This window comes from Nuphar pumila, chromosome 3, assembly GCF_984573655.1.
Source record: "Nuphar pumila chromosome 3, dmNupPumi1.hap1.1, whole genome shotgun sequence".
Lineage (NCBI taxonomy): Eukaryota > Viridiplantae > Streptophyta > Magnoliopsida > Nymphaeales > Nymphaeaceae > Nuphar > Nuphar pumila.
Window position 1 is genome coordinate 145,558,563 of NC_143251.1, and position 25,033 is coordinate 145,583,595.

The following is a 25,033-nucleotide window of genomic DNA, read 5'->3' on the forward strand; positions in this document are numbered from 1 at the left end:
TTCTGTTGATTTTCTGAAAGTCATGATAAAACAGGAACCTATTATTTGCATTGTAAAACTTTTTTATATTTACCATTTGTTAGCAGAAGCTGAATCAGAAGCATAACAGGAACTGATAAGGAAAAATAAACTCAAACACAAACATGTTAATTTTACTAGCTAGCAATCCCCATGTGCAGGAAGAAAAATCATGGAAACATTAAGAAGATAGGTGTAAGACCTGAGATTTCTCGGGGAAAAAAAATCGGACTCGGGTCGGATCCGAATCTGATCCGGACCTGAACCCGGGTACCTTTAAGGCCTCGCCCCCGTGGGCGAGGGTTTCTCATTTGATAAACCCTGCACCCCCCCTCTCTCTCTCTCTTCCCTCGTTCTCCCGATGGCCCCATTCGCCCTTTGCAGCTCGCCGGAGCCCCCGCCGGTGACCCCAACCCGCGTACGGCCACCTACCGCAGCCGGCGACCCTCATTGCTGCCGTTTCTCCCTTCCCTCGCCCACTCTCTTTTTCTCCTGCTCGCTCCTTGCCCTTCGGCGACCCACCACGCCGTTCCCCCCCTTCCCTCGCCCGCTCTCTATTTCTCTCTCGCTGCTCTCCTCCTCCGGCGACCTCGCCAGGCGCCCGACCCTCTTCCCCCTCTGGCGACCTCATTGGGTTGTTGACGTAGGTGCTCGCCCCCTGGTAATCTCCCTCTTTTGCAGCGAACGAAGGTCGGCTTGGCCTGACAGCCGAGCCCACCCTCATGCTAGGGCCGGGCCTGGCTTGGCGGTTTCACGATCTTTGTCCTTTTTACTTTCCTATCTTTATTGCTTTCTTTTGTCGCCACACTATGTGCACAGGCTTTTGCTTTCACATTTAATTTATGTCTTTACGGTTCTTGTCTTTACTTTGTCGCCGCGCTTTACGTGCACAGGCTTTTACTTTCGCATTTACTTTCTGTCTTTACTGTTCATGTCTTTACTTTGCTACCGCGCTTTATGTGCACAGGCTTTTGCTTTCGCAGTTACTTTCTGTTTTTATTGCTTTCTGCATTTACTATTCCTGTATTTGCTTTGCCGTTGCGTTTTAGTGCACATATTGTTGTTTTCACATTACTGCTCTTGTCTTTCCTTGCTGCTGCACTCAGCCCGCATGCTTACATTTTTGGCACTAGTGACTCCTTAAATGCAAGTTTCGAAGGGCACGTATCATTTTCGCCCTTTTCAAAAGGACGCGAATTTGTGTACGGGTGCTACAGTCTCGAGAAGGGGATTCCTTGCACGGATCCTGGCTTCTTGAGTATGCAGTCTTGCAAAGCCAAGCTAGAGAATGTTGTGAGTTGCAAATTAGCAACTAACTTTTCCCAAGTTGGTACACTTGGGAGAAACATTTCAGATCCATGGAGATCCTAAATCATGCAAGTGTTTTCAGTTTTGTAAGACTAAGCATGTTGAACTTTGAATTATATCATGCACTTGTGAAACTTTGTGTTGGGTTATCCTTTGAGAAACCCATGCCCCTATTAACGTAGTCGTACCTTTAGACAAGTACGGTATATTTGTACTACGATGAGTAGGAGGATGAGAGGTCGATGGTAACCTCGAAAAGTGCAATGAGCACCTTGTTGAAATTGCATAAAATGGTGATGATTTGCCTTCACAGATAAGATGTTTGAGTGGGTCTGAAAGACTAGAGCATATAGGATGGGGCGTCACTTAAGTAACCCCTGATGCGCCCATTCGCCTCTTGTTTTCATCAGAGGATGGATTTGTACAAAAACTCTGATGGACAGGTTGTTAACAACCACCCCTCGGGCACATGACTTAGTGTCTCCAGTCATCGGAGTTAGGGGACGGGACTACCAGAAATGATCCTACGTGGTAGATCCTATGGATTTCTGCAGAATTAGGTTGCATTCGTGGCCAAGAATGCTTTTGGGTAATCCTCTCTTGGTCACTGACCATCCCCTTAGGAGCGGACTTAGCTAGCTATCCAGGGTATCATACAATACATAGAATAATAAACCCACGGATCAGTCTCGGCTATTTTTACGTTTCGTGTCTGTGCGTACCCACAGGTCAGCTAATATCGAAATAAAGATTATCCTGTTAACAATATTGATTGGTTGTACATTTTAAGATTGATGAACTGCATATTGTGTATGCTTATATCCTGTGTTAGTCAATTGCTTTAGTTAACTAATCTCTGCTTGTGGAATCAATTATTCATGCTAGAAATAGATTATTTCCTGCGTAATTAAACTGCTTATAATACTAACATAATATGCTTTGCTTTAATTTTGTTTCATATTGTCTTACTTGCATACCTACCAGTTTTTCGTGAAACTGACCCATTTTATAGGCACAGGTGACAAACAGGTTTACCAGATAGCCGATGGCGTGATGCGAGATGACTCGAGATCTCACTTATCTTCTCACAGTTTTAATTTTATGTCTTGGTTACCTGTGTTGGTTTTAAGTTTTGTATAAGGGGAAACCCTAAGTTTTGTATAATTGAAAGTTTATCATTAATGTATACTTACTCACTAATTGTTTCGCTAAAAATGTTTTTGATAATGATGGTTTCGATGATGTATTTTTACACTAACGTGCCCAAAGTTGTCAAATTGTTTTGCTTTAAAAAAAATTTTTTGTTTCCGCTGATTCTTTAAAATAAAAACTTTGAAAAATGAAAGGTTTTCTAAGTATTTTCAAGGGTTTACAACTTTGAAATTTTGGGGCGTTACAACTTGGTATCAAAGCAATTAAGGGCAACGAGTCTCGACTATCGAACATCCGCATCGCGTTGTAAGTAAAACCCTTATTTTTGCTTTTTGAACTTTCCATTACTGAATTATTGCATATTTTCCTACTTAAAGTTTTTGATTGTGCAATGGACTCTCCAGCTGATGCTGGTAGTGGGTCAAGAAGAGGCATGCGTCGGACGCATGACCGTTTTATAAGGGGGAGGGGCCCTTTTGTAGAAAGGGGCGAACGTATGACGTCCTGGTCGGATTTTTGGACTAACCGACCATTCCCACCCACCTTTATTGATAATTAGGGCTTTTCACTTTCGGCCGCCTACCAGGCACCCTTGGCGACGACATGGGCCACAGTTTATTTTCGAGAAAGCGGTCGTGTATCGTTACATATGTGGGTTGACCAACACGCCCTGCCTGAACCTTTGGAGGAAGATATCCCCTTAGAGGTCCAGGAAGAATGCGTCTTCTGTGGAGACATAGGGCACACCCTGGAGGCTTGCCACATCAGGGCATAGTACGACATGATGGCAACAACGCAGGGACGTGAGGGCACAACTCCCTCAGTTCCGGATGACTTGGAAGTTTCGAGCGACATATGAGCAACTACCACACTCAGCAAGCGCTGCGGAAAATGCTTCACCCACTTACACACCTGCACCTGAGTCGCCGATATATATTTCAGACGCACCATAATATACACTAGCAACACCCCTCCACAGGCAAGAGACCTCCGATGAGGAGTTACCTCCCTCTTCTCCTCCGCGCAGGTTTAAGCGCACGGGTAATAAGAGAGAGTACCTTAGGCAGTTCACTAGCCGTCCCTGAGGAGAGTTAGTACCCGTCAAAGTTTTGTATTGGAGTCTACGAACTGCTTCACTATTGTGGATAAATTCTCTTTTTGGCTTATGTACCGGCACTGCTGGATTTTTGTATGAATTACTTTTGTAATGCTTAAAGTACTAAGAATTATTGTGCTTTTCTCTCGAGGTTCCCGTATTTTGACTTTTATCCTTTGGTTATATTAAAGGATGATGAGGAGCTTGAACGATGACTCGGCGAACGAATGGTCTGAGCAGTGGGGATTCGTGATAGATTCTCTCAACACCATGACCGAGGCAATTCAAGTCAAGGTTCGCTCGCACCGAGATCAAGCTCCTTTCTCTGAGTTGAGCCCGACAGTGACTTATGAGAACCTTCTGAAGCTCGATCACCCGACCTTCACTGGCGAGGTGGACCCAGACATGGCTGAGAACTGGGTCAAGGAAGTGAAACGGTTTTTCCAAGTTCTGTCGGTCCTAGATGACAAGAAGACTCTTTTTGGGACTTTCTGACTAAAGGAAGATGCCTGCGATTGGTGGGACACGACCCAGGAAGTGCAGTTTCTGGACGCCTCTGTGATTCCATGGGAGGCCTTAAAGAGGGATTTTCTAGGAAACTACTTTCCCCCTCATGTGAGGGAAAAGAAGAAGGTCGAGTTTTTGGAGCAGTGCTAGGGCAGTTTGAGTTTGGGCGATTACATCGCCAAGTTTTAGCGGTCGGAGCGCTATTGTCTCAACCTATTCGAGGACGATCGCGAGCAGGCCAGGAAATTCATTCGGGGGTTGAAGGAAGGACTCAGACACCGGGTCCTCACCAGTATGCCCCGACCTTTTCTGCGGTTGTGACAATAGCCACCCTGCTGAGCGAGAATTGGGAGCGTTCGAAGAACACCCAGAGTAAGAAGCCACCTGCTGCAGGTGGTGAACAAAAGAAGACTTCGTCCGGCGGCCACCCTTTTCGGTGAAGACTGAAGGAGGAAAGAAGCAGGTTCCTCCATCGAAGAGACAACGCTAGCAGGGCAACCCACTGCCCAGGCAGCATCCCAACGATGTCTTTCCCAAGTGCAAGCGGCCGCATGGCGGGCAAGCTTGCCCTCGTGAAACAGGCAGTTGTCTATGGCAAGATAGGCCACTACATCTGGGACTGCCGCAAGAAGGAGGCCGACGACCTCAGGTGGACTAGTGGAGTACCCCAGCCCCATCGACCACCTCAGCAGCAACAGTCTAGCTGTCAAAAGAAGGCACCGGGACAAGTGTACGCCGCCAGAGTCCCTATTACATAGGTAAAATAATGAAAATACCCCTAGAGGGTATTACCTATATATATATATATATATATATATATATATATATATATATATAGCAAGTGTGAATGGCCCTAGAGGAGAATTATACTACCTCTTGGGCGGGACGATGTTGAACAGCGTCAAGGCAAAAAAATGTTTCATTAGGTTTGATCATAGCTGGTGCCAGTGATGAAGACCCTTCAAGTAAGGTGGAGGCTCTTAATTTAAAAACTTCTTCTATTATTCATCCTTATGAAAATTCTAGCCTGGAATGCTAGAGGCTGTCACATGGATACAGATGCGGGAACATGAAACATGCGGATAAACTTGGTACGTCACGACTGCTAAAAAATTAGGATGCAAGGATATCGTCATACATGAGCACGCACACACATATAATTCTTAACCTAAAGTAATAAAACATGAACATCAACTCAAGTGCAAACCCTTGAACAACAATTCTAGATCACTGTAGTTAAAAAGTTCAAATAATAAAACTAAATTGAAATAAAAATGTAATGTAATTGATAACAAATTTTAAAAGAAAAAGAGTGCAAATAGATACAAATAAGTAATCAAGATCATAAAAGTTTTCCATGAAAGTTTTTGGATTCTCATCACTCAACCTCCAAAAATTTTGCATTTGTGCTCTCAGGAGTTTTATGTCAGTTTAAATGTTTGGGCATTGTGCTATGTTATTTTTTGGTACTATACTGTTGCCTTATTTTGTATATAATTTTCTTCAATCAGCTCAGCTGATGTATAATAACATGCAGAAAGTGCGCAACAAGGCTGCTGCTACATGGAAGGTTGTCATAAGATCCATCAAGCTTTTTGTTATGGGTTTGTTGTTGCAAGGTGCACCCTCCATCCCCTGAATAATGCCATTTTGGAACATTAGCTATATGATGTATCAGTTTCCTTCTTTTTATTCCATCTATTTTCATCTGATCGGAAATGCTCTCGTTTTTTTTGAAAGCTGCATTTGAATCTCTACTTAAAATTTGCCTCTTGAGAAACTAAAAAAAATGATGTTAAAGCTGATATTCTTCTTTCCTCTGCTCTGACCAGACTGTCTTTTACTGTTTCCCTCGTATTTTTGATATAAATTTATAGTTTGTACCCTAAGCTGAAATTTCCTGTTTATTTCAAGTTCTAATCTTTTTTATGCCTCTCTCGCTCAAAGTTGCAGCAAGGCATAGGCCTTATTGTCTTCTCTCTCTCTCTCTGTGGGCAGCCATGCACTTCCTTGCACATTTATTCATGCACCTGCACATGTGCTTATATATATGTTTGTATTAATTTTTCATTTTTGAAAGTATTGCTATTTTTAAGTACCAAAAAATTGTGATAATGTGGGGAAATTTCAAAAAAGAAATTCTTGGAAATTTCTTTGACAAATATCATGATGTTTTCCTTTTTTTGATTTAAATACTTTTATTTGATTTTATTATCTATGTTGTTGATGTCTTCCCATTTATTCTAACCATTGGCAAAGCTCAAATAGAAGGCAAACAATTGATTTTACATGTCTCAAATTTCTTTTCACTGAGATCTATATACAAGCAAAATATCCGAAAAGCTGCACTATGAAATATTGTTGAGACCGTTTTTGGTGGATATGCATGTGCGCAAGCTTGCTTGTGTGTTTGCAAGGAAGGCCAACTGTAACTTATTGAAAAACGTAGTTTCATTGATTTATAGAAAGCTTATGCTAAAGTACTGAAGTAATTAATATATTAACATCAATAAAAAGGATCTGAATGGCCTATGTGGCAAGTACTTCCACATGCCTAACACACTTTTATTGGTGCTTGTATTTTGGGGTGCTGCCTTGTGCACATGATATATTGATATAACCCATATCATAAAACTGTCTCTGTACAAATTTTTTTGTAGCTATATATTAGTTTTTTGTATGTTGATAGTTTTCTCTATTTTGTAAACTCAAAACAGATTCCCACTATACATGCCGACATGCGCACACATCCTTACAATACAACTTGTTGAACTCTCACACCTCGTGTTTGAAAAACACCTATGTTTTAGCATCCGTACCCTGCATTGTACTACCAACCGTGAATTGGTGCCCATTTGATATTGCAAATGCCTACATTTACAAATAATTAAAGACATCTCAACATTGAGTCTCCCATCATTTAATTCTGCTCATTATGTTGCATGTGATATCTGTCATCAACTTAGTCTTATTTTCAAGCTACAGCTGGGTCAAGAAATCATTGCTGTTATACATTCTGCATTCATATGTGTCTAAATGTCTGTCACAAAGAGAGTGCTGCATGAAGTGTTTGTGCATTAATAACTTTCAACATGATTATTTTATAATAATTTAAATCAAACATGCAAAAATTCATATTTATGAACTTAATATGGGATGTAATTGTAAAAGCTCCTTGGTTTTGAGCATAAAGTCTGCTGTGTGTTTCTGAACATATTAGTGCATAAAAATAAAAAACAACTAAAAAAAATTTTCCATAAGAAAAAAGTAGGGAGTGAATCATTTATGGCATGCTCCTTCCATACAAGAGTATGGGCTGGGTTTTTCTCAACCTTAAATCAAGCCTTAGGTTAGGCTTAAGCCAGAGCCAAGCCTGATAAAAAATGGCCAGACCCTAAGCCTAGCATTTTTTAACCCTCTCTCTCTCTCTATACACACACACACACATGTGTGTGTGTGTGTGTGTGTGTGTGTGTGCTTGCGTGTGTGCATGCATTACTTCAGTACATTATCATAAGCATTTACAGTTCAGGTTGCTTTCTCATTTTCTTTTATTCCATGACACCAGCTTGTGATTTTCATTTTTGAACTGCAATTGCTTAGTGATATATGCTTTGTGTTAGGTGGATACTTTCATGGGCTTAATGATTTAACTTATGGGGTTGACATAAAGCATATTCGTTGGCTTGGTGTATTACAGGTGACATCCTAGTTATAAAATGCATATATATGCTTGGTATATGGAAGTAAATAGTTATTATATGGGCAATTTTCTCATTTTCTTTTATTCTTAAACTTTCTATATTCTGGTTTGTGTGTCATGGTGGATGGTACTGTTTCCATCTTCTGTCTGTATACTGAATGCTCTGTATTCTAACCTCTTGCTGCTTAATCTTTGCTCTTCTACTTTTTTGTTTTATGGTATGGTGGAATTCACAGTTTCTAATCTCTTGTCCTAGTTTCGTGTTTATCTTCAGCTGTCTACTTGTTTGCAGTTTTTTTAATTGCAACCTTTTGTTCTTTTAGTAAGGTCTATTTTTGTCTTTCACAAATTTCTTTTATTCTCTAATATGTATTCGATTAAGTACATTGCTTTTTATCTTTTCTTTACTATGATATGAAAGAAATAGTTCATGATTATCTTAATCCTTGAACATGGGACTATGATCAAGCAATTTAGGACTTAGTCCAATTAATCAATTACTTTAGAATAGAAGTTGAACTGCTTGATCATTCAAATAGATTTTGTAAGATGGCAGGACCATTTCCTGTTTGTCGATCACATACACAGGCATTGTCTTTGTGCATTATATCTATCAGTTTATGCTCGTACTATAGGTTACTTCTGTTTCACAACAAAAGGATGCTGTTTCATCCTATTTAACAACTACACCATACCGGATCTAGATATACATGAAAGTTTATTGACCTTTGAATAGCGAAAATATTAAAGACCAAGTTGGATGCTCATTTTGGGGGTCAGGCAATCATATAGTATTGATTTACTCAAATTCTAAGATTTTACATCTTTGTGATCCAAGTAAGGCTGTCAAAGGGTTGGGTATGTAATGAAATAGCAGAAAATACAAAAACAATGCCACTAAGGGCTTTACAAGATCGCATCACAATGTGCATAAGCACAAGTCCACTATAGGATAAAACAATAGCCATTAAGGGGCAAAAACACAAATTACTAAGTGCATATAAAACATTAAGGGACTAAATAGAAAAACACAAAATGTAAAAATATTCATCTTTATTGAGCATAAATGCTTAATAGAAGCATTACATAACATGGGGACAAGAGGTCCCTTATATACACAAAATAAGAGCCAAAAGAGAGCTCCCATAGTCGTTGGGATGTTTCCGATGACTCTTAAGCTATGTCACAGGGATTCGGCTAGCAGGGTGCCGCACCCGCGTCGACGCGGGTGCGGCACCGGGTGCGGTCAACCCGATCCTGGGTGCGTTGACCGCACCCAGGATCATTTAGGTCCATTTTTTTTTGGAATTTTTTTAAAACAAAAATTTGCCCTATGAAATGGGTTGCAGAATTTTTTTTTTAAAAAAAAATCTGCTGATAGCTGCTGCTGCTCCTGCCTTTTCAATCCTGATCTTCTTTTTCATAAAGGATTTTCTCTCTCCATAATAAATGATAATGATGGTGGTAGCCTTGCTGATCCTTCTTTTTCGTAAAGGATTTTCTCTCTCCATAATAAATGATAATGATGGTGGTAGCCTTGCTGGCTATTAGTGTTCACTGTTCTCCTGACGAGATGGGTGCGCTATGCAGCTGTATATAAAATGAAATTTGAAAAAACCCGCGTCGGGTTAGTATTCAATGTTCTCCTGACGAGATGGGTGCGCTATGCAGCTGTATAAAAAATGAAATTTGAAAAAATCCGCGTCGGGGGAACCCCGGACCCCCTTATATATATATTTACATTTTTGCCCCTACCGCACCCCCGCACTCGGGTTTTTTGGAAGTGCCGAATCCCCGCGCCCGCACCCGCACCCGCACCCATGTGACATAGCTCTTAAGAGCAAAAGACCTTAATATCCTTGGTCTTTGGGATAAAGACAATACAAAAATAAAAATTAAGAAAAAAATGAAAATCTGTCCCTAGAGGACAAAACCTATTACACGAAAATACCCCTAGAGGGTATTTACCTATTATAGTGATAAAATATATATATATAACACCCCCCTCAAATTTGCGATGAGTTATACCGAAAGTTTTGAAATACAAAAAAGAATCAAATGAGAGAATCCAAGTCTTCAAGAGTTTTCAAGGAAAATCTCCATCTTTATGGCATATTAAAGAATTTTGCAAATACAAGTATTCAAATGTCTTTATTCGTGATCATCCCCAAACACCTTTATCGTCTATCTCCATGATGCATTGAAGGTATTCTTTTATCAATCCTTCACATCTTTAAGAACCTTTAGAGAAAGAACAAACCAAAGGTTCCAAGTACACAAGAAAAATATCTTAGCCCAATAGTTATAAAGTTTTAAAACCAATATATTTTAAAACAAGAATAAAATTTTCAAACAAAATAGTAATAATTTTAGAGACATTAGATAATCATTAAGAAAGACAAGATGAGTATTCCTCAAGGATGATGTTTTATGAAATTGAATCATAATCATAAAAGCAACATATTTTTCAAGAAAATAACATGATTCATCAAGAAGAGATAAACAATTATGCATAAATAATATCTTAAGCATTTCAATTGTGCATATAGTAAAAAAAGAGGTCTAAAAAAGCGCAAATTAACTTCATGCATACAATAATGTGAACAAGATAATTAGTATAAAACACACACATATATCCAACATGCAATTAAAACATATTTAATGCACATAAGACGTCAATAAAAATAGCTATTTTTATCAATAAAATGCATATAAAATGCATGATTTTAATGTAAAGAATCAAATAGCCTTCAATTACGAACAAAAGTGCTCACCAATATCTAGTGGACAACAACCAAGTGTTTTCGTAAGGAACTAACTCTCAACACCCACAAAGGGGCACACACAAGAAGACTCATAATATAAAGAATAAGATTTTGTTAAACACCACAAGTATGCAAAAAATGATTGAAATTTTTATCCATAAACATCTTCCGTACAAGGATAAATAAATAGTAAAAGATTAGCAATTTTAAGGAGAGATTTTAAAAACCCATATAACAAAGAAAACTATAATTGCAAATCAACACTAATTTGTGAAAAGTACGAAGAGATTTAAATTCTCACAAATATTAAGAAGTGATATTTTACAAATTTCAACAATAGTTTGACCACCACAATCAATCACCTTAGTAGGCCTCCAAATCTCAAACATCAAGCCTATCAGTGAGTAGAACAAGAGCATAATCATCATGCCACTAAAGGGTCGAGGACACACACAAAAGTGTGTATAAACATCTCGTCTACATATAATGACACTTAAACACAAGTGTATCAACGATTAGAACAAGAGCATAATGCCAACAATGGGCTAAAATTATTACGAATGTGTGAATAAACATCTCTTGTCTACATATAATGACACTAAAAAATCAAGTATATCAACGACTAGATCAAGAGTATAATGCCAACGATAGGTTAAAATCACACACGAAGGTGTGGATAAACATCTCTTGTCTACATATAATGACACTAAAAAATCAAGTGTATCGGCGACTAAATCAAGAGTATAATCACAATGGCAACAATTGACTTAAAACACACACGAAGGTATGAACAAACATCTCTTGTCTATGTATAATGACACTTAGATAAGAGGCATAATAGGAAGAAACACAAAAGGTAAGAGAGCTTGTAATAACAACACACTAATGTTATCAATAAAATTATTAATTTTAGCCATCTTTCAAAACACCATGGTTTCAAAAATGTATAGCTATCACATATAAACAGAGTTACAATCATCCATAATAACAATAGCCATTAAAAAAATGAGTGATACAACACACTCAAATCTAGAGATCAAACAACTGTCAGTTAGAGCCAAACCATAAGTTGACGATCTAAACAGACATAAAACGAGGTGCACACAACTCACCCTAACATCTCTGAATAAAAAATAACAAGGCCAAGAAAAATGATGCATCATATAAAATTTTGTGATGGACACAACAAATGCTATAAGAAAGCAATAAATACTCATAAAAATCAACCGATTTGAAAAAACAAAGTTTTCAAATTAAATCCAATAATGATAGATGAAAAACTTGGATTGAATATAGTGCAATCATATGCAGATGCAATCATAAGCATCGTTAATATAAACAAGCTATATAGAGATAACTCAATCTAGATTACAAGTCTACTGTGAGACAATCAATGCCATTAAAAAGGACGAAAACATATATAAAGATTCTCAAATAACCATATAAAAAACCAAGTGCATACACAAGTATAACTAATCATGGATTCTCACAAAGAGATAAAAAGAACTCATGTATACATAATAATCTAAATAACTTAAAGCCACATATCTTATACAAAAGACATGCATATGAACAAATTTAATCATATATGCAAGTGATAGATTTAAGGCACTAAGGGCACAATATAAAAAATTATATTTTATAAATAACATGTATGCAATGAATCAAGAGTCTTTAATCAAGAACACACATGTCCACCAAAGATCTAAGTAGACAAACATGTCCATCAATAATGGACAAGTACTAAAGTGAACCATGAAAGAAACACATATAACTCCCCTAAAAACACAATTTTCTCATGATTCTCAACTTAATATTTTATGAAAACTTGTTAAAATATATGTATCTTTACATATATATATATATATATGTTTTGCACCATAATACCCAATAGGGGTATTATGGTCATTTCACACAATACCTGATAGGGGTACTTGTTTTGTTTCTTTTTTATTTTTTGTATTTATTTTATTTTTGTTTTTCTTTTTTCTATTTTTTAAAGCCACATAAAGGGGCCCACCATAGAATCGTTGGGGCCCCCAACGGTCACAATTGTGACCGTTGGGGGCTCCCAATGACTCTATGGGAGCCCCCTTTTGGCGCACCTTTTGAGGGCCCTTGTGGCCTCCCTTCCTCTCCTTTCCTCTTGTATAAATAGGGGTGAACCCCCTTTGTATTCATCATTCTTTAGAGCTCTCTCTCTCTTCAATAAAGAGACTTATATTTTGTGTTGTGTATGTATTGTCCCTTTGTGGAATTGGCTATTGTTTGTCCATTGTAGGACATTGTAAGTGCTTATAGCACTCTTTGTATTTTCGCATATCTCATTACATGGTGTCAGAGCCACTCGGTTCTTAGAGGAAGGAGCGTGGTACGTATATTTTTCATCTATTATCTCCCCTCTTCTCACTTCTTGGTGGCATTATGGAAGCAAAAATCGATCTATCCTTCAAACCTAAGTCACATGGGTGCGGGTGCGGGGATGCGACACTTTAAAAAAACTTGGGTGCGGGGGTGAGGGAAGGCAAAAATATAAAAAATTAAATATATATACATAATATATATAATTTTTAAGTTTTAACATTTAACAACAATAACACTAATAAAATAAAAACACAAAACCTGTTTTTATAATTTTTTGAGTGAAACAGAAAGTATAACCACCTTTATGTAATTTTATAAAAGTACAACTATTTTTTATGAAATTTTAGAAACCAAACCTCAAAAGAACAAATAACATAGGGTCCTAAAAATAATATTTGATAATACAATGGACTCTAATAGAAAAAAGCAACTTTAAAAAATATTAAAAAAACTTGTTTTAAGAAAACGAAAGAAGGGTCTCGACCCTTCTTCCTTCTCTTTATTGAAACCCTAAACCTCAGGGTTTCCGCCAGCGACCGCCTTCGTTTCCGCCACCGAGCAGCACCACCCACCGCCGATGATGTCCTCTACCACCACCGAGCAGCGCCACCCATCGCCGATGACGTCCTCTCTCCTCTCGATCCAGCCCAACCACCACCAATCGGATTCCTGCTGGTGTGAGGTGCGCAAAAGATGACTAAAACCTTCTATTTTTTCCTTTATCCTCTGACCCTTACCCCCTCTATTTTTTTTTTTAAATCTACCATCGATCCTACTGTGGTATGGTGTTGGGGGTTTGTCGGGCACTGTCTTGGGTTTTCGGTAGTTGTGGTCGAGGGGTTTGACCTCCTTCGACCTACCAGAGGCGGCAAAGATGACGATGATAGCGGCTTTGATGCCTATCTCTCTTTCGATTCCCTGCTCTGATAAAAAAATCCCAAGACACACCCGCACGCGCACCCGCATCGCACTGCGTTGATGCGGGTGCGACACATGGTTGGCCGAATCCCTGTGACATAGCTTCAAAGTCAATGGAAAGAATTACATGATGTGGGCATCGGCAATGGAGAACAACCTCAAAGGCAAGAAATTTTGGGGGTATGTTATAGGTTCCATTCCGAAACCTAAATTGGAGCTCACAAAGATCGAAGGTGGACAAGAAAAGGCTCTTGAGGGAGATGCTCGCCTCAAAGCCATTGAAAATCATCAAAAGGAAGTGGAAGATTGGGAAAGCAATCACGCAAAAATCCTTACTTGGTTCATGAACAACATCGAAGTCAAGGTATGTGCTAATATAGCTAAATTTCGTCGGGCCAATGAGGCTTGGTTTTTTATGAAGAGTATGTATACCCAAAAGGATCTTGCAAGAGCTTATTTTTTGCAAGAAAAAATTAGAACTACCAAATAAGGTGACTCAAGTATTCAAGACTACTATAGTGCTTTAAACCCACTAAGGGATGAGTTGGCTCTTTTAGAGCCAAAATGGGTTGCTATGGAAGATTTCAAAATAAGACAAAAGCAAATGGAACAAGATCGATTGTTCCAATTCTTATTTTGGTTACGTCTCGAATTTGAGCAAGTGAGGTCATGACTTCTCCATAGATCCATCTTTCCTCCTATAGAGGATGCTATTGCCGAAATCACCCAAGAAGAAACTAGGCTTGGGATGAGTAAGAATGTTGATGAAGTGCTTGCCGTTTCCAAACCCGGCAATAATGTAAGAACCTACAAGCCCCCTACTTCGGTAAACAAGGAAACTACAATGGAGGAAGAAAAATAATTGCATGTCATCATTGCTACGAGCCGGGTCACATTAAACCCGCTTGCCCAAAGCTCAATGGAACCTTCAAGCCTAAGGTGGCCTCTCTTGAAGAATTCACCACCAAAGATGATGAAGGCAAGAATGGTGATCTCAAAGAGACTCTTGGTTAAATTTTAATGGCTCTTCAACAAATCCTAAAAGCTACTTCCTCCATATCGGGTGCGGCCATTGCATCTACATCTTCACCCGGTACGTACTCTTGGATCTTAGACTCCAGAGCATCTTTTCATATGACCCCTCATGAAAATGCTTTAATTGATGTTTGCAGCAATTTAAAAGGCTCTTGTGTCTCCATGGCCGATGGAACCTTTTTGAAAATTTCTAGTATTGGAACTCTAAACTCCAAAAATTCTCAAAACCTTTTTGTTCCAAAAGTTAGAGTTGTTCCAAAATTAAATTTAAATCTTTTTTCGGTCTCCCAAATTGCCGACCATGGATGTGAAATATCCTTCTCATCTAATGGTTGCTTTGTGCAGGATCTCCGGTCCGAGAAGCGGATTGGGCAAGGCCATAGGAAGGGGGACCTTTACTATATGGATCATCTAAACCTTCCTACACATCATTTTTGCTCTTATGTCCAAGAAAAAAATATTGAAACTTGGCATAAAAGGCTTGGTCATCCAAGCTATTCTAAAATGTATTTTTTTTCATTTGAAAACAAATTTTGTAAGGAAAAAGACATTAATTGCAAAGATTGCATTTTTTGAAAAATGAAAGCTATTCCTTTTCCAACTAGAACTTTTCTTTCTTCAAGACCATTTGAATTGGTGCACTCGGATGTTTGGGGTCCATCTCCGGTCATGTCTAAAGGGGGTTACTCTTACTATGTCACTTTCATCGATGACTTTACTCGATATGTTTGGATCTATTTCTTTAGTCATAAATCGGAAGTGTTTTCCTTCTTCAAAGAATTTCATATAAAAATTCAAAACCAATTTCAAAGTAATATATCTACTTTGAGAACCGATTCCGGTGGTGAATACTTGTCTAATGAATTCCAAAACTACTTAACACAAAATTGAATTTGTCATAAAAAATCATGCCCTAGGACTCCACAACAAAATGGACTAGCAGAAAGAAAGCATAGGTATATTATAGAAACTGCTAGAACATTGCTTGTCTCTAGAAATATTCCAATTTTTTTGGGCCGAAGTCGTTCTAACCTCAACATGCCTAATCAATAGAATGCCTTCCTCAATATTAAAGAATGCCTCTCCTTATGAAAAACTTTTTAAATTCTCTCTCGATTTCAATCGCTTTCGCATCTTTGGTTGTAAATGCTTTGTTCTCTTGCATAAGAGAGATAAGTTGTCTCCAAAGGCAATTGAATGCGTTTTTCTAGGTTATGGGAAAAATAAAAAAGGCTATAGGTGTTTTGATTTAAAAAATGACAAACTTTATGTTTCAAAGATATAACTTTCTTAGAAGATGAGAATGGTTTTGAAAAGATGGAATCATCACATGACGCTGATTATATGTTTTTGCATGATCTTATTGATGACATAAATGATGATTCTATGAATCATCTTGAAAATATAAAGGACACTTGTGAAGTGTCTAATTTTGATATATCACCACCAAGTGATGATACTAGTAGTGAAAATATTAATGTTTACACTCGAAGAAATCAAGAAAGGCCTATTAGTGCTCTAGAAAAATTCTCTCAAAATTTCGAATCTACAGAAGAGCCTCCCATTAGACGCTCTTCTAGCGAATCAATCCCACCCAATAGGTTTGTATCCTATGAGTCTTTAGCTCCCAACTATAGGGCATGTTTAATAACTTTACATTCATATTAAGAACTCTCTCATTATAATCAAGCCAAGACTCTACCACATTGGGTTGAAGCAATGAAAATATAATTAGATGCGCTAAAAAAGGCTAATACTTGAGAAATAACAAACTCCCTCCGCATAAAAAAACCTATTGGATGTCGCTGGGTCTTTAAAGTTAAAACTAAAAGCGATGGTTCCTTAGAAAGATATAAAGCCAGGTTAGTAGCAAAAGGATATTCACAAGAGTATGGAATTGACTATGGGGAAACATTCTCTCCTGTAGCCCGTATGACTAGTGTCCGAACTCTAATAGCTGTCGCATCAACCAAAAAATGACATATATCAACTCGATGTGAAAAATGCATTTCTAAATGAGAATTTATATGAAGAAGTATATATGGATCCACCACCCGGAATTAATATTGGATAAGATCAAACCCTTAAGCTTTTAAAAGCCTTGTATGGTCTTAAACAAGCCCTCAAAGCTTGGTATGATCGCTTTAGTGATATCATGGTTAAATTAAGATTTCATTCCTGTTATACTGACACTGCTCTTTTTGGTAAAAGTGCAGGTACTAGTATTGTTATCTTATTACTTTATGTTGATGACATGATTATCACTGAAAATGATCAAAATAGTATTGTTAAAAAATAATTTTGACATGTCTGATTTAGGTTTCTTTAGATATTTTCTTGGCATTGAAGTAGCATATTTTCTTCGAGGATATATTTTGTCACAGATAAAGCTTGCTGTAGATATATGTACTAAGTCTGGCATTTCAGATGATAAAAAGGTAGAGACTCCAAAGGTCATTAATGCCAAATTAAGGTTGGAGGATGGGGTTCTTCTGGAAGATCCCACACCCTACAGACAACTCATTGGATCTCTCACTTACCTAACCATTACCAGACCAGACATCGCTCACGCGGTTCACTCTGCAAGACAATTTCAGCATGCTCCTACAACTGTGCATATGAGCGCCATGCTCCGGATCATCCGATACATCAAAAACACTGTAAATAAAGGGCTATTTTTATCCTCATATTCTTCCTTAAATCTTCTTGCTTATACTGATGCAGATTGGGGAGGTAACCCTAATGATAGAATCTCAACTACCAGTTTTTGTGTTTTTCTAAGAGATTCCTTAATTGCCTAGAGGTGCAAGAAGTAACAGAAAGTCTCGCTTTCTTCTACTGAAGCTGAATACCGGGATATGGCAACCACAACAATGAAATTAGTTTGGCTTCGCAGTCTTCTCAAAGACATCGGGGTTAATATTGTTGGAGCTTCAAAGTTATGCTGTGACAACAAGAGTGCCATATATATTGCAAGCAACCATACTTTCCATGAGCACACCAAACATATCGAGATGGACTGTCATTATGTTCGGGATGAATATTTACGAGGAACAATTACTCTTCCATATGTCACTTCAGAATATCAGTTGGCGGACTTCTTCACTAAATCCCTTCCTGCTCCTCGCTTTATGTTTCTCCTAGGCAAACTTTCGGTCATCTCCTCGTAAAGTTTGAGGGGGGGTGTTAAAATATATATATATATATGTATATATATATATATATATGTTTTGCACCATAATACCCGAAAGGGGTATTATGGTTATTTCACACAATACTCGATATGGGTGCTTGTTTTGTTTCTTTTTTATTTTTTGTATTTATTTTATTTTTGTTTTTCTTTTTTCTATTTTTTAAAGCCACATAAAGGGGCCCACCATAGAATCGTTGGGACCCCCAACAGTCACAATTGTGACCGTTGGGGGCTCCCAACGACTCTATGGGAGCCCCCTTTTGGCGCACCTTTTGAGGGCCCTTGTGGCCTCCCTTCCTCTCCTTTCCTCTTGTATAAATAGGGGTGAACCCCCTTTGTATTCATCATTCTTTAGAGCTCTCTCTCTCTCTCTCTCTTCAATAAAAGAGACTTTTATATTTTGTGTTGTGTATGTATTGTCCCTTTGTGGAATTGGCTATTGTTTGTCCATTGTAGGACATTGTAAGTGCCTATAGCACTCTTTGTATTTCCGCATATCTCATTACAAAACTAAGTATGCAACACAATGTTTAAATCACATGCAAAGCGTGTAAAATAATGCCATGAGACTAATAACATAATCATAAGTACCACAAAAAGGATAAAAAATATAAACACCTAATATTATAACTATTGTCCCATAAACGACCCATAAAAGACATTTATTAAAGTGAATGACTTCCATAAAAAATTATGCTCAATACCTTATGCACATAATCTTATTTATCATTTAAGGCAATCATAAGTGCATAAGGGTCAAATATCAATAAAGCTTATTTTATAAGCTAGATCATAATTTTTTTTAATACTTCATATGCTACTTTTAATACACCAAGAGTAAAGAGAAATATTAAACACAAGTTTGAACAAAATTTCATAAAATTATACTTGTGAAGCACACAAAACATCATTATTTTGAAATATCTCATTTTTTTTAAAATATATAACAATTTATAAAAAAAGAACAAAACCAAGTTTAACAATACGAACATGCTTTGACATTTATAATCATGACTTGTTCAAATAAAACATCTAAATGCCAACAATACTACACAACAATCATGAATCCTTCACGAAGCACAAACTCGAACCAAAGAATCCCAAGACTCAAAAGAGGCAAAATGTGAACATTTTCTTGGCTCTGATATCATGTAATGAAATAGCGAAAAATACAAAAACAATGCCGCTAAGGGCTTTACAAGATCGCAACACAATGTGCATAGGCAGAAGTCTACTATATGATAAAATAATAGCCATCAAGTGGCAACAACACAAGCACTAAGTGCATATAAAACATTAAGGGACTAAATAGAAAAACATAAAATGTAAAACCATTCATTTTTATTGAGCATAAATGCTTAAGAAAAGCATTACATAACATGGGAATAAGAGGTTCCTTGTATACACAAAGGAAGAACCAAAAGGGATCTCCTATGGAGTCGTTGGGAGCTCCCAACGGCTATAAATATAGCCGTTGGGATGCTTCCAATGACTCTTAAGAGCAAAAGACCTTAATGTCCTTGGTCTTTGAGATAAAGACAATACAAAAATAAAAATAAAGAAAAAAAAGGAAAATCTGTCCCTAGAGGACAGAACCTATTACACAAGGAAAAGATGAAAATACCCCTAGAGGGTATTTACCTATTACAGTGATAAATAAATAAATAAATAAAATATATATATATATATATATATATATATATATATATATATATATATATATATATATATATATATATATATATATATATGACCCTATCCCGAACTGTACCCGATCTAGTAGGAACTTTGGTTTAGTTAAAAAGGTAGTCTGATTAATTATTTGGGTCAGACCTATAGGGTCAAATTAGCACATGGAGCTTGGTGTAGTCTATGAAATTTCATACTGGACCTGAGCCTGATTAAGATCCACAAATTTTTAATGTAATAAACATAAGAAATTTATTATTTTACTGGGTCTGGTCTGGGTTTGGTTTATGTCATCCTTATAGGGCCTGAGTGTGGTGTTGCATACGGTAGAAGGTTGGATGGGGTACCAGCACCTCAGAGTCAGATCCTAGCCCGGATTCACAAGGGTCCAGTAACGGTCCGACCTGTTAACACCCATAAATCGAAGACCGTGCGCAGTTTGAGTGGTGTTGTTGTGTTATGTGTCTTGATATTGCCAAGAAATTTATATGCGTAGAGGAATTGCCTCAAGCCAATGTCGTGTACCTGTGCTTAATATGGCATGGTGTTGTCATTGTAATATCTAGAGGGCAATGTCATGTCCTGTAGCCAATTATATATTTTTTGCCTTACCTCTTCCTCGTGGTTTTCTTTGCGATAGTCATTATGTGTATTTCCTTCAAAAGAATCATCCTATTTGGTACATATATTGTTGTCCATCCCAGTTTGTAAGATTTGTAATTCTGCGTCTTCATTATTCTTTCAATTTATTTATTTTTTCAATAAACTTAGTTTAGTATAATTGCGTATTTTCCCCTTCCTTTTGGTTATATTGTTTCATTTCATAATTTGTATCATACAAATGCATTATCAAATCATATTTGAAGGAAGAGTATCCAGGTGTACATCGTACTCAGTGGTGTCAGACAGGTTTCCTTGGCCAATAACTAACATTTCTTGGTTTTTCAATTCAGATGTTTCCCTAGATATTTGTTTTTTACATGTGGATATCGTCCATCAACTAGATTTTCTTACTTTATCCTTAAAAAACCCTTTTTGTCTGGTCCACCAATATTCTTATTTGCAATAAAAAAGATAATAGAGACTACATCAAATAGTATCAAGCTGTGTTTTCTATGTTTTTCTTTCTCGTAATTTTATCTTCTAGTATGCCTTTTTGGTTGCATTTGGCATGTGATTGAAATGGTCCTCATTGTCCAACAAAGTCATTACCTTTATCAATACATTCTTTCTTTGCATTGCTTTTGGTTTCTTTTGTAATGTTTAATTCTTACTTACAGTGAGAACCTAAGTGAGTATGTATTTGACATGTTGACTTCATGTGAGGTATTTTTTTTCTATAATAATGTGTTATCTAATTATGGTGTCCACCTGTAGAGGATATCCATCGGATATCTGGTTGTTTCTGTGGCTGAAATCTGGCTTGTTGGAGATACGGTGGTGGACTCACTGGTGGCATTTGCGAAGAAATATTGGATTCAGTGGTTAGTGATGTCTTCTCTTTAAAATTGTCTCTCTGTTCATGATAGCATGGTGAAAAAACTTTATCTATTGGGCAAGTGGCTTCTCTAGCTTTCTTCAACATTTATCTATCCTGCCTGTGGGACTGAAACTGGTCTTTTACTTTTGACTGGCAATTTAATCCTTACATAAATTTAAACTCATATAATGCTCTTGCGGTCTTGCCTATCTACGGATGACATTTTTGTTTGTTTTCTGGTAAATATTTTTAGAGATTTGCAGTCCTTTTATCCTTTTTCTTTTTATAAGCCCTTTTTTACCCCCATTCCTCTAGTTTATCATGAGAACTTCAGAACTATGTTCAATATACCTGTTTTAGCCTGTATAAAGAATGCTTTAAGTTGGTACATGATAATTATGTGTACCTTGTTAAGACCAGGTTGCAGCTATGTCACATGGATATGGCTGCGGATATGGGGATACAGCCATATTAATGAAGATTCCCGTATGACTTGTATATAAAGGAATACGGAATGGCAGTCCAAATGGAGTATCCGTGTGACAGGGTGGCAAATTTATGAAGACGGCCTCCTCCAACTGCTGAAGTTCAAAAATTTTGGAATGGATCCAACGAACTGTTTTAAGAAGTATTGATATTGAAATTTAGTTGTTTGAAGACAATATATGAATAATATTGTTGTATGAATTTAGGCCATACCATTTTAGTCATTCCTTAGTTGTGTGGCTTTGTTGCTTTCATATTACTCTGATTGTTTTGACGTTTGGGTTGTATTTTAACTTGAAGATGCTTTTTCCATGATGGGAAAGAAAAGAAAGTACTAAAGACACTGTTAACAATAATCTATGTTACTTGGACACTGACATGGGTGTCAGACACGGGAAGAAGTGTCCGACATGGTGGGTCTTAAAAATCTGGACACTTGGACACGGCTATATATATATGAGAGAGAGAAAAGAGAGATTTAAAGAATTATGCAAGCAAAACTATAAAATATAAAATGCACATTCCTTTCTCATTTGCAATCTGAATATCTGATCCTTGATGATTTACACAAATGTCAATGGTGTAATATGAACATGTAAGATTTTAAGTACAAAAAGTCAAAACAAATCATCAAGACTAATGAGAGCGATGAATGCTCGTTGCTGGCATGATGGATACTTTGCAGATAAATATCTTCCAACTCTAAAATACTCGACACATGTTTAACAAGTGTTCACAAAGCTGGATACCTATGTCTATGATACCCAACACTAGATACGGGTACGACACTTGCTGGACAAGTGTTGAGACACCTTTTAAGGTGCTGGACACTGGACACGCGTGTCCAAATTTTTGGATACTCCTAATTTTAAAAATGGTGTCGGTGCCATGTCCAGGAGTGTCGGTGTTGGTGGCGTTGTCGGGAAGTGTGACACTTGCTTATGTTATGTCTCTATAACATAGACAATAATATATTTTATGGCATTTCATACCATATTGAGATAAAGTATTTATATAACCCTCTATGGCAGTATCTCTTTTCATTGACATTGCTTATGTTATGTCTCTATACAATAAAATATCCCCATCATTTTGAAATTCTTTGATATTTTCATCCTAAGGTTTTCCAAAGAGGTAATATCTTGAGATTGTCTTGATATTTTGAAAGTATCATTGGATTTGAATTTGTTGCCATATTTATTGTGATATTATCATGACAACACCATGAGATCATGTTATTGTAATGAAATATGCGGAAAAACAAAACAAGAGCATCAAAGGGCTTACAATAACATAAACACAAAGTGTGCATGCACAAGTCCACTAAGGGATGATACAAAGTGCCAACATAGGCAATACAAACCACTATGGATAATACCATGCATTTAAGGCACAAGAGCAACAACAACAATAAAAAAATAATTTTTCATTCATAATAAGGCTCACAAAGGAGTTAGAATGCTTAGGAAAGCATTAATATTACAAAGGGGAATTCCCCTATTTATAAGCACAAAAGAGAGAGAAAGGGATACAAAAGAGAGGTTATGGAGGCAGTCCAGCTAGCTGTTGTACTGCCCCAAAAGTCCTTTGACTGAAAACAAAAATAAAAATAAACAAGAAAATTAAAAGATGAAAAGACAATGCAATCCGTGCCTATTACATCAAAGGAGATGATTAAAATACCCCTGATGAGTATTTCAATATACATCAGTGTTATTAAAAACGTGCCTCAAGGCACAAAAAACGTGCCTCGCCTCAAGGCGAGGGCCTTCATGCCTTGAGGCACATGTATAAAGCGTAAAAGCCTCAAGGTGTGTGCCTCATACGCCTTGAGGTGCACGCCTTAAAATTTTTGTGAAATGAGGGGTCAAAGCCCCCATTTGACCAAAAATTAGGGTTTAAAAAAGGGCCCCCGACCCTAATTAGGGTCGGGGGCCCTAATTTTATCTTTTTTCACGGAGTCTCTCTCTCTCTCGTCTCTCTCACACAGTCTCTCTCGGCCACGCAAGCTTTTTCATTTAGGTAATGCTCCTTCCCCTCTTCATTTACAAAATTTCTTTTTTGTTATTTTTCTTTATTTATTTTTCTGTCATTTAGATATGAAAGAAATTTGTATATATTTTCCTTTTCTGTTATTTTTCTGTGCGAAATAGCACTCTGCAGTTCGGTTGAGTTCTACTCTCCTTTAACATTAAATTTTGGGCTGGTATACAACATGAAATAGATAGAATTTATGTTGTACAACATGCATTGTACATACATGTATATGTATGTGTATGTGTGTCTGTGTGCGTGTGCACGTGTGTGTGCATGCGCGCATGTCTGTATTGCCGTGAGACGTCGTTGCCTGAAGACGTCTCTGCAGTAGTGCTGGCGTCGCCTAAGAGATTACAATATCGCTGGGGTTGCTGATGCTTCTGCAGTGACTGAACCGCCGTGTGGAAAACAAGTCTGGGCTTCACAGCAGCCTCATAACCACAACCGAGGTCTGAAAATAAAAATAAAAGTGTCGATTGATGGTGATGCAGCCAGTATTCATTACGGCTGACGTTATAATCGATGAAGCAGGTATGTGCACGCAGCAGCAGGGAAACCCTCACCGTATCAATGGTGCGTAGCAGCATGTATGGCTGTTGATGGTTGCGTTGATAACTTGATGTCGAAATTGCCCGAAGATGCAGTTGTGATATGCAGGTTGTCGGAATTTTTTTTTGGTATATGTCTGGTTGCAACTTTTAAGGTGAATAGCTCAGATTTTATCAGGGTGATCCAAATTTGGTAGAATCAGTTTTTTTTTGTTGGTAGTTGGTGTGCACAATAGTTTCTGATCTGGACATCGTATTACGTTCATGTTTTTTTATATATATCAGATTTTATCAGTATGATTAAAATCTGACAGTGTAAGGTTGGTCGTTGGTGGGCACGTCAGACCTGAGTTCTCAGCAGTTGTTAGTTGCGTGTGGTTCAACAGTTGTTAATTGCGTGTTGTTGTAGTTTCATGGCTGATATGCAGCGGTCAGACATGAAGACTGAAAGTGTGTTCGATTACAAGGCCTTTGCAAATCCTTTTTCATACGGATCATCTGTAAAGTTGGATGAGACTAACTATGCTAGATGGTCGTGTACGTTCGTGATGTCTATTTCAGGGCATCGTCGAAAACATATTTTGTTGGAAAATGAGCCTATAGAAAAAACTGGAAAGTATGCTACATGGTAAGAGGACAATGATATTGTGATGTCTTGGATTATGAATAGTGTGCAACCTCACATAGCCGACGGGCTTATTTATTACACCTCTGCAAAACAAATGTGGGATAAT

The 25,033-nt window shown here is 37.5% G+C and overlaps 1 protein-coding gene across 3 annotated transcripts in view; it reads left to right on the forward strand.

The window, feature by feature from the left end:
* Positions 1-25,033, forward strand: part of LOC149844289 (uncharacterized) — a 76,333-nt gene that overhangs the window by 3,430 nt on the left and 47,870 nt on the right. For all 3 annotated transcript variants that reach the window (XM_090000481.1, XM_090000482.1, XM_090000483.1), the window contains exons 3-5: positions 5,619-5,700; positions 7,705-7,781; positions 21,126-21,232. In XM_090000481.1, the coding sequence (XP_089856607.1) occupies positions 5,619-5,700; positions 7,705-7,781; positions 21,126-21,232 (266 nt within the window). The remainder of the gene's footprint in view (positions 1-5,618; positions 5,701-7,704; positions 7,782-21,125; positions 21,233-25,033) is intronic.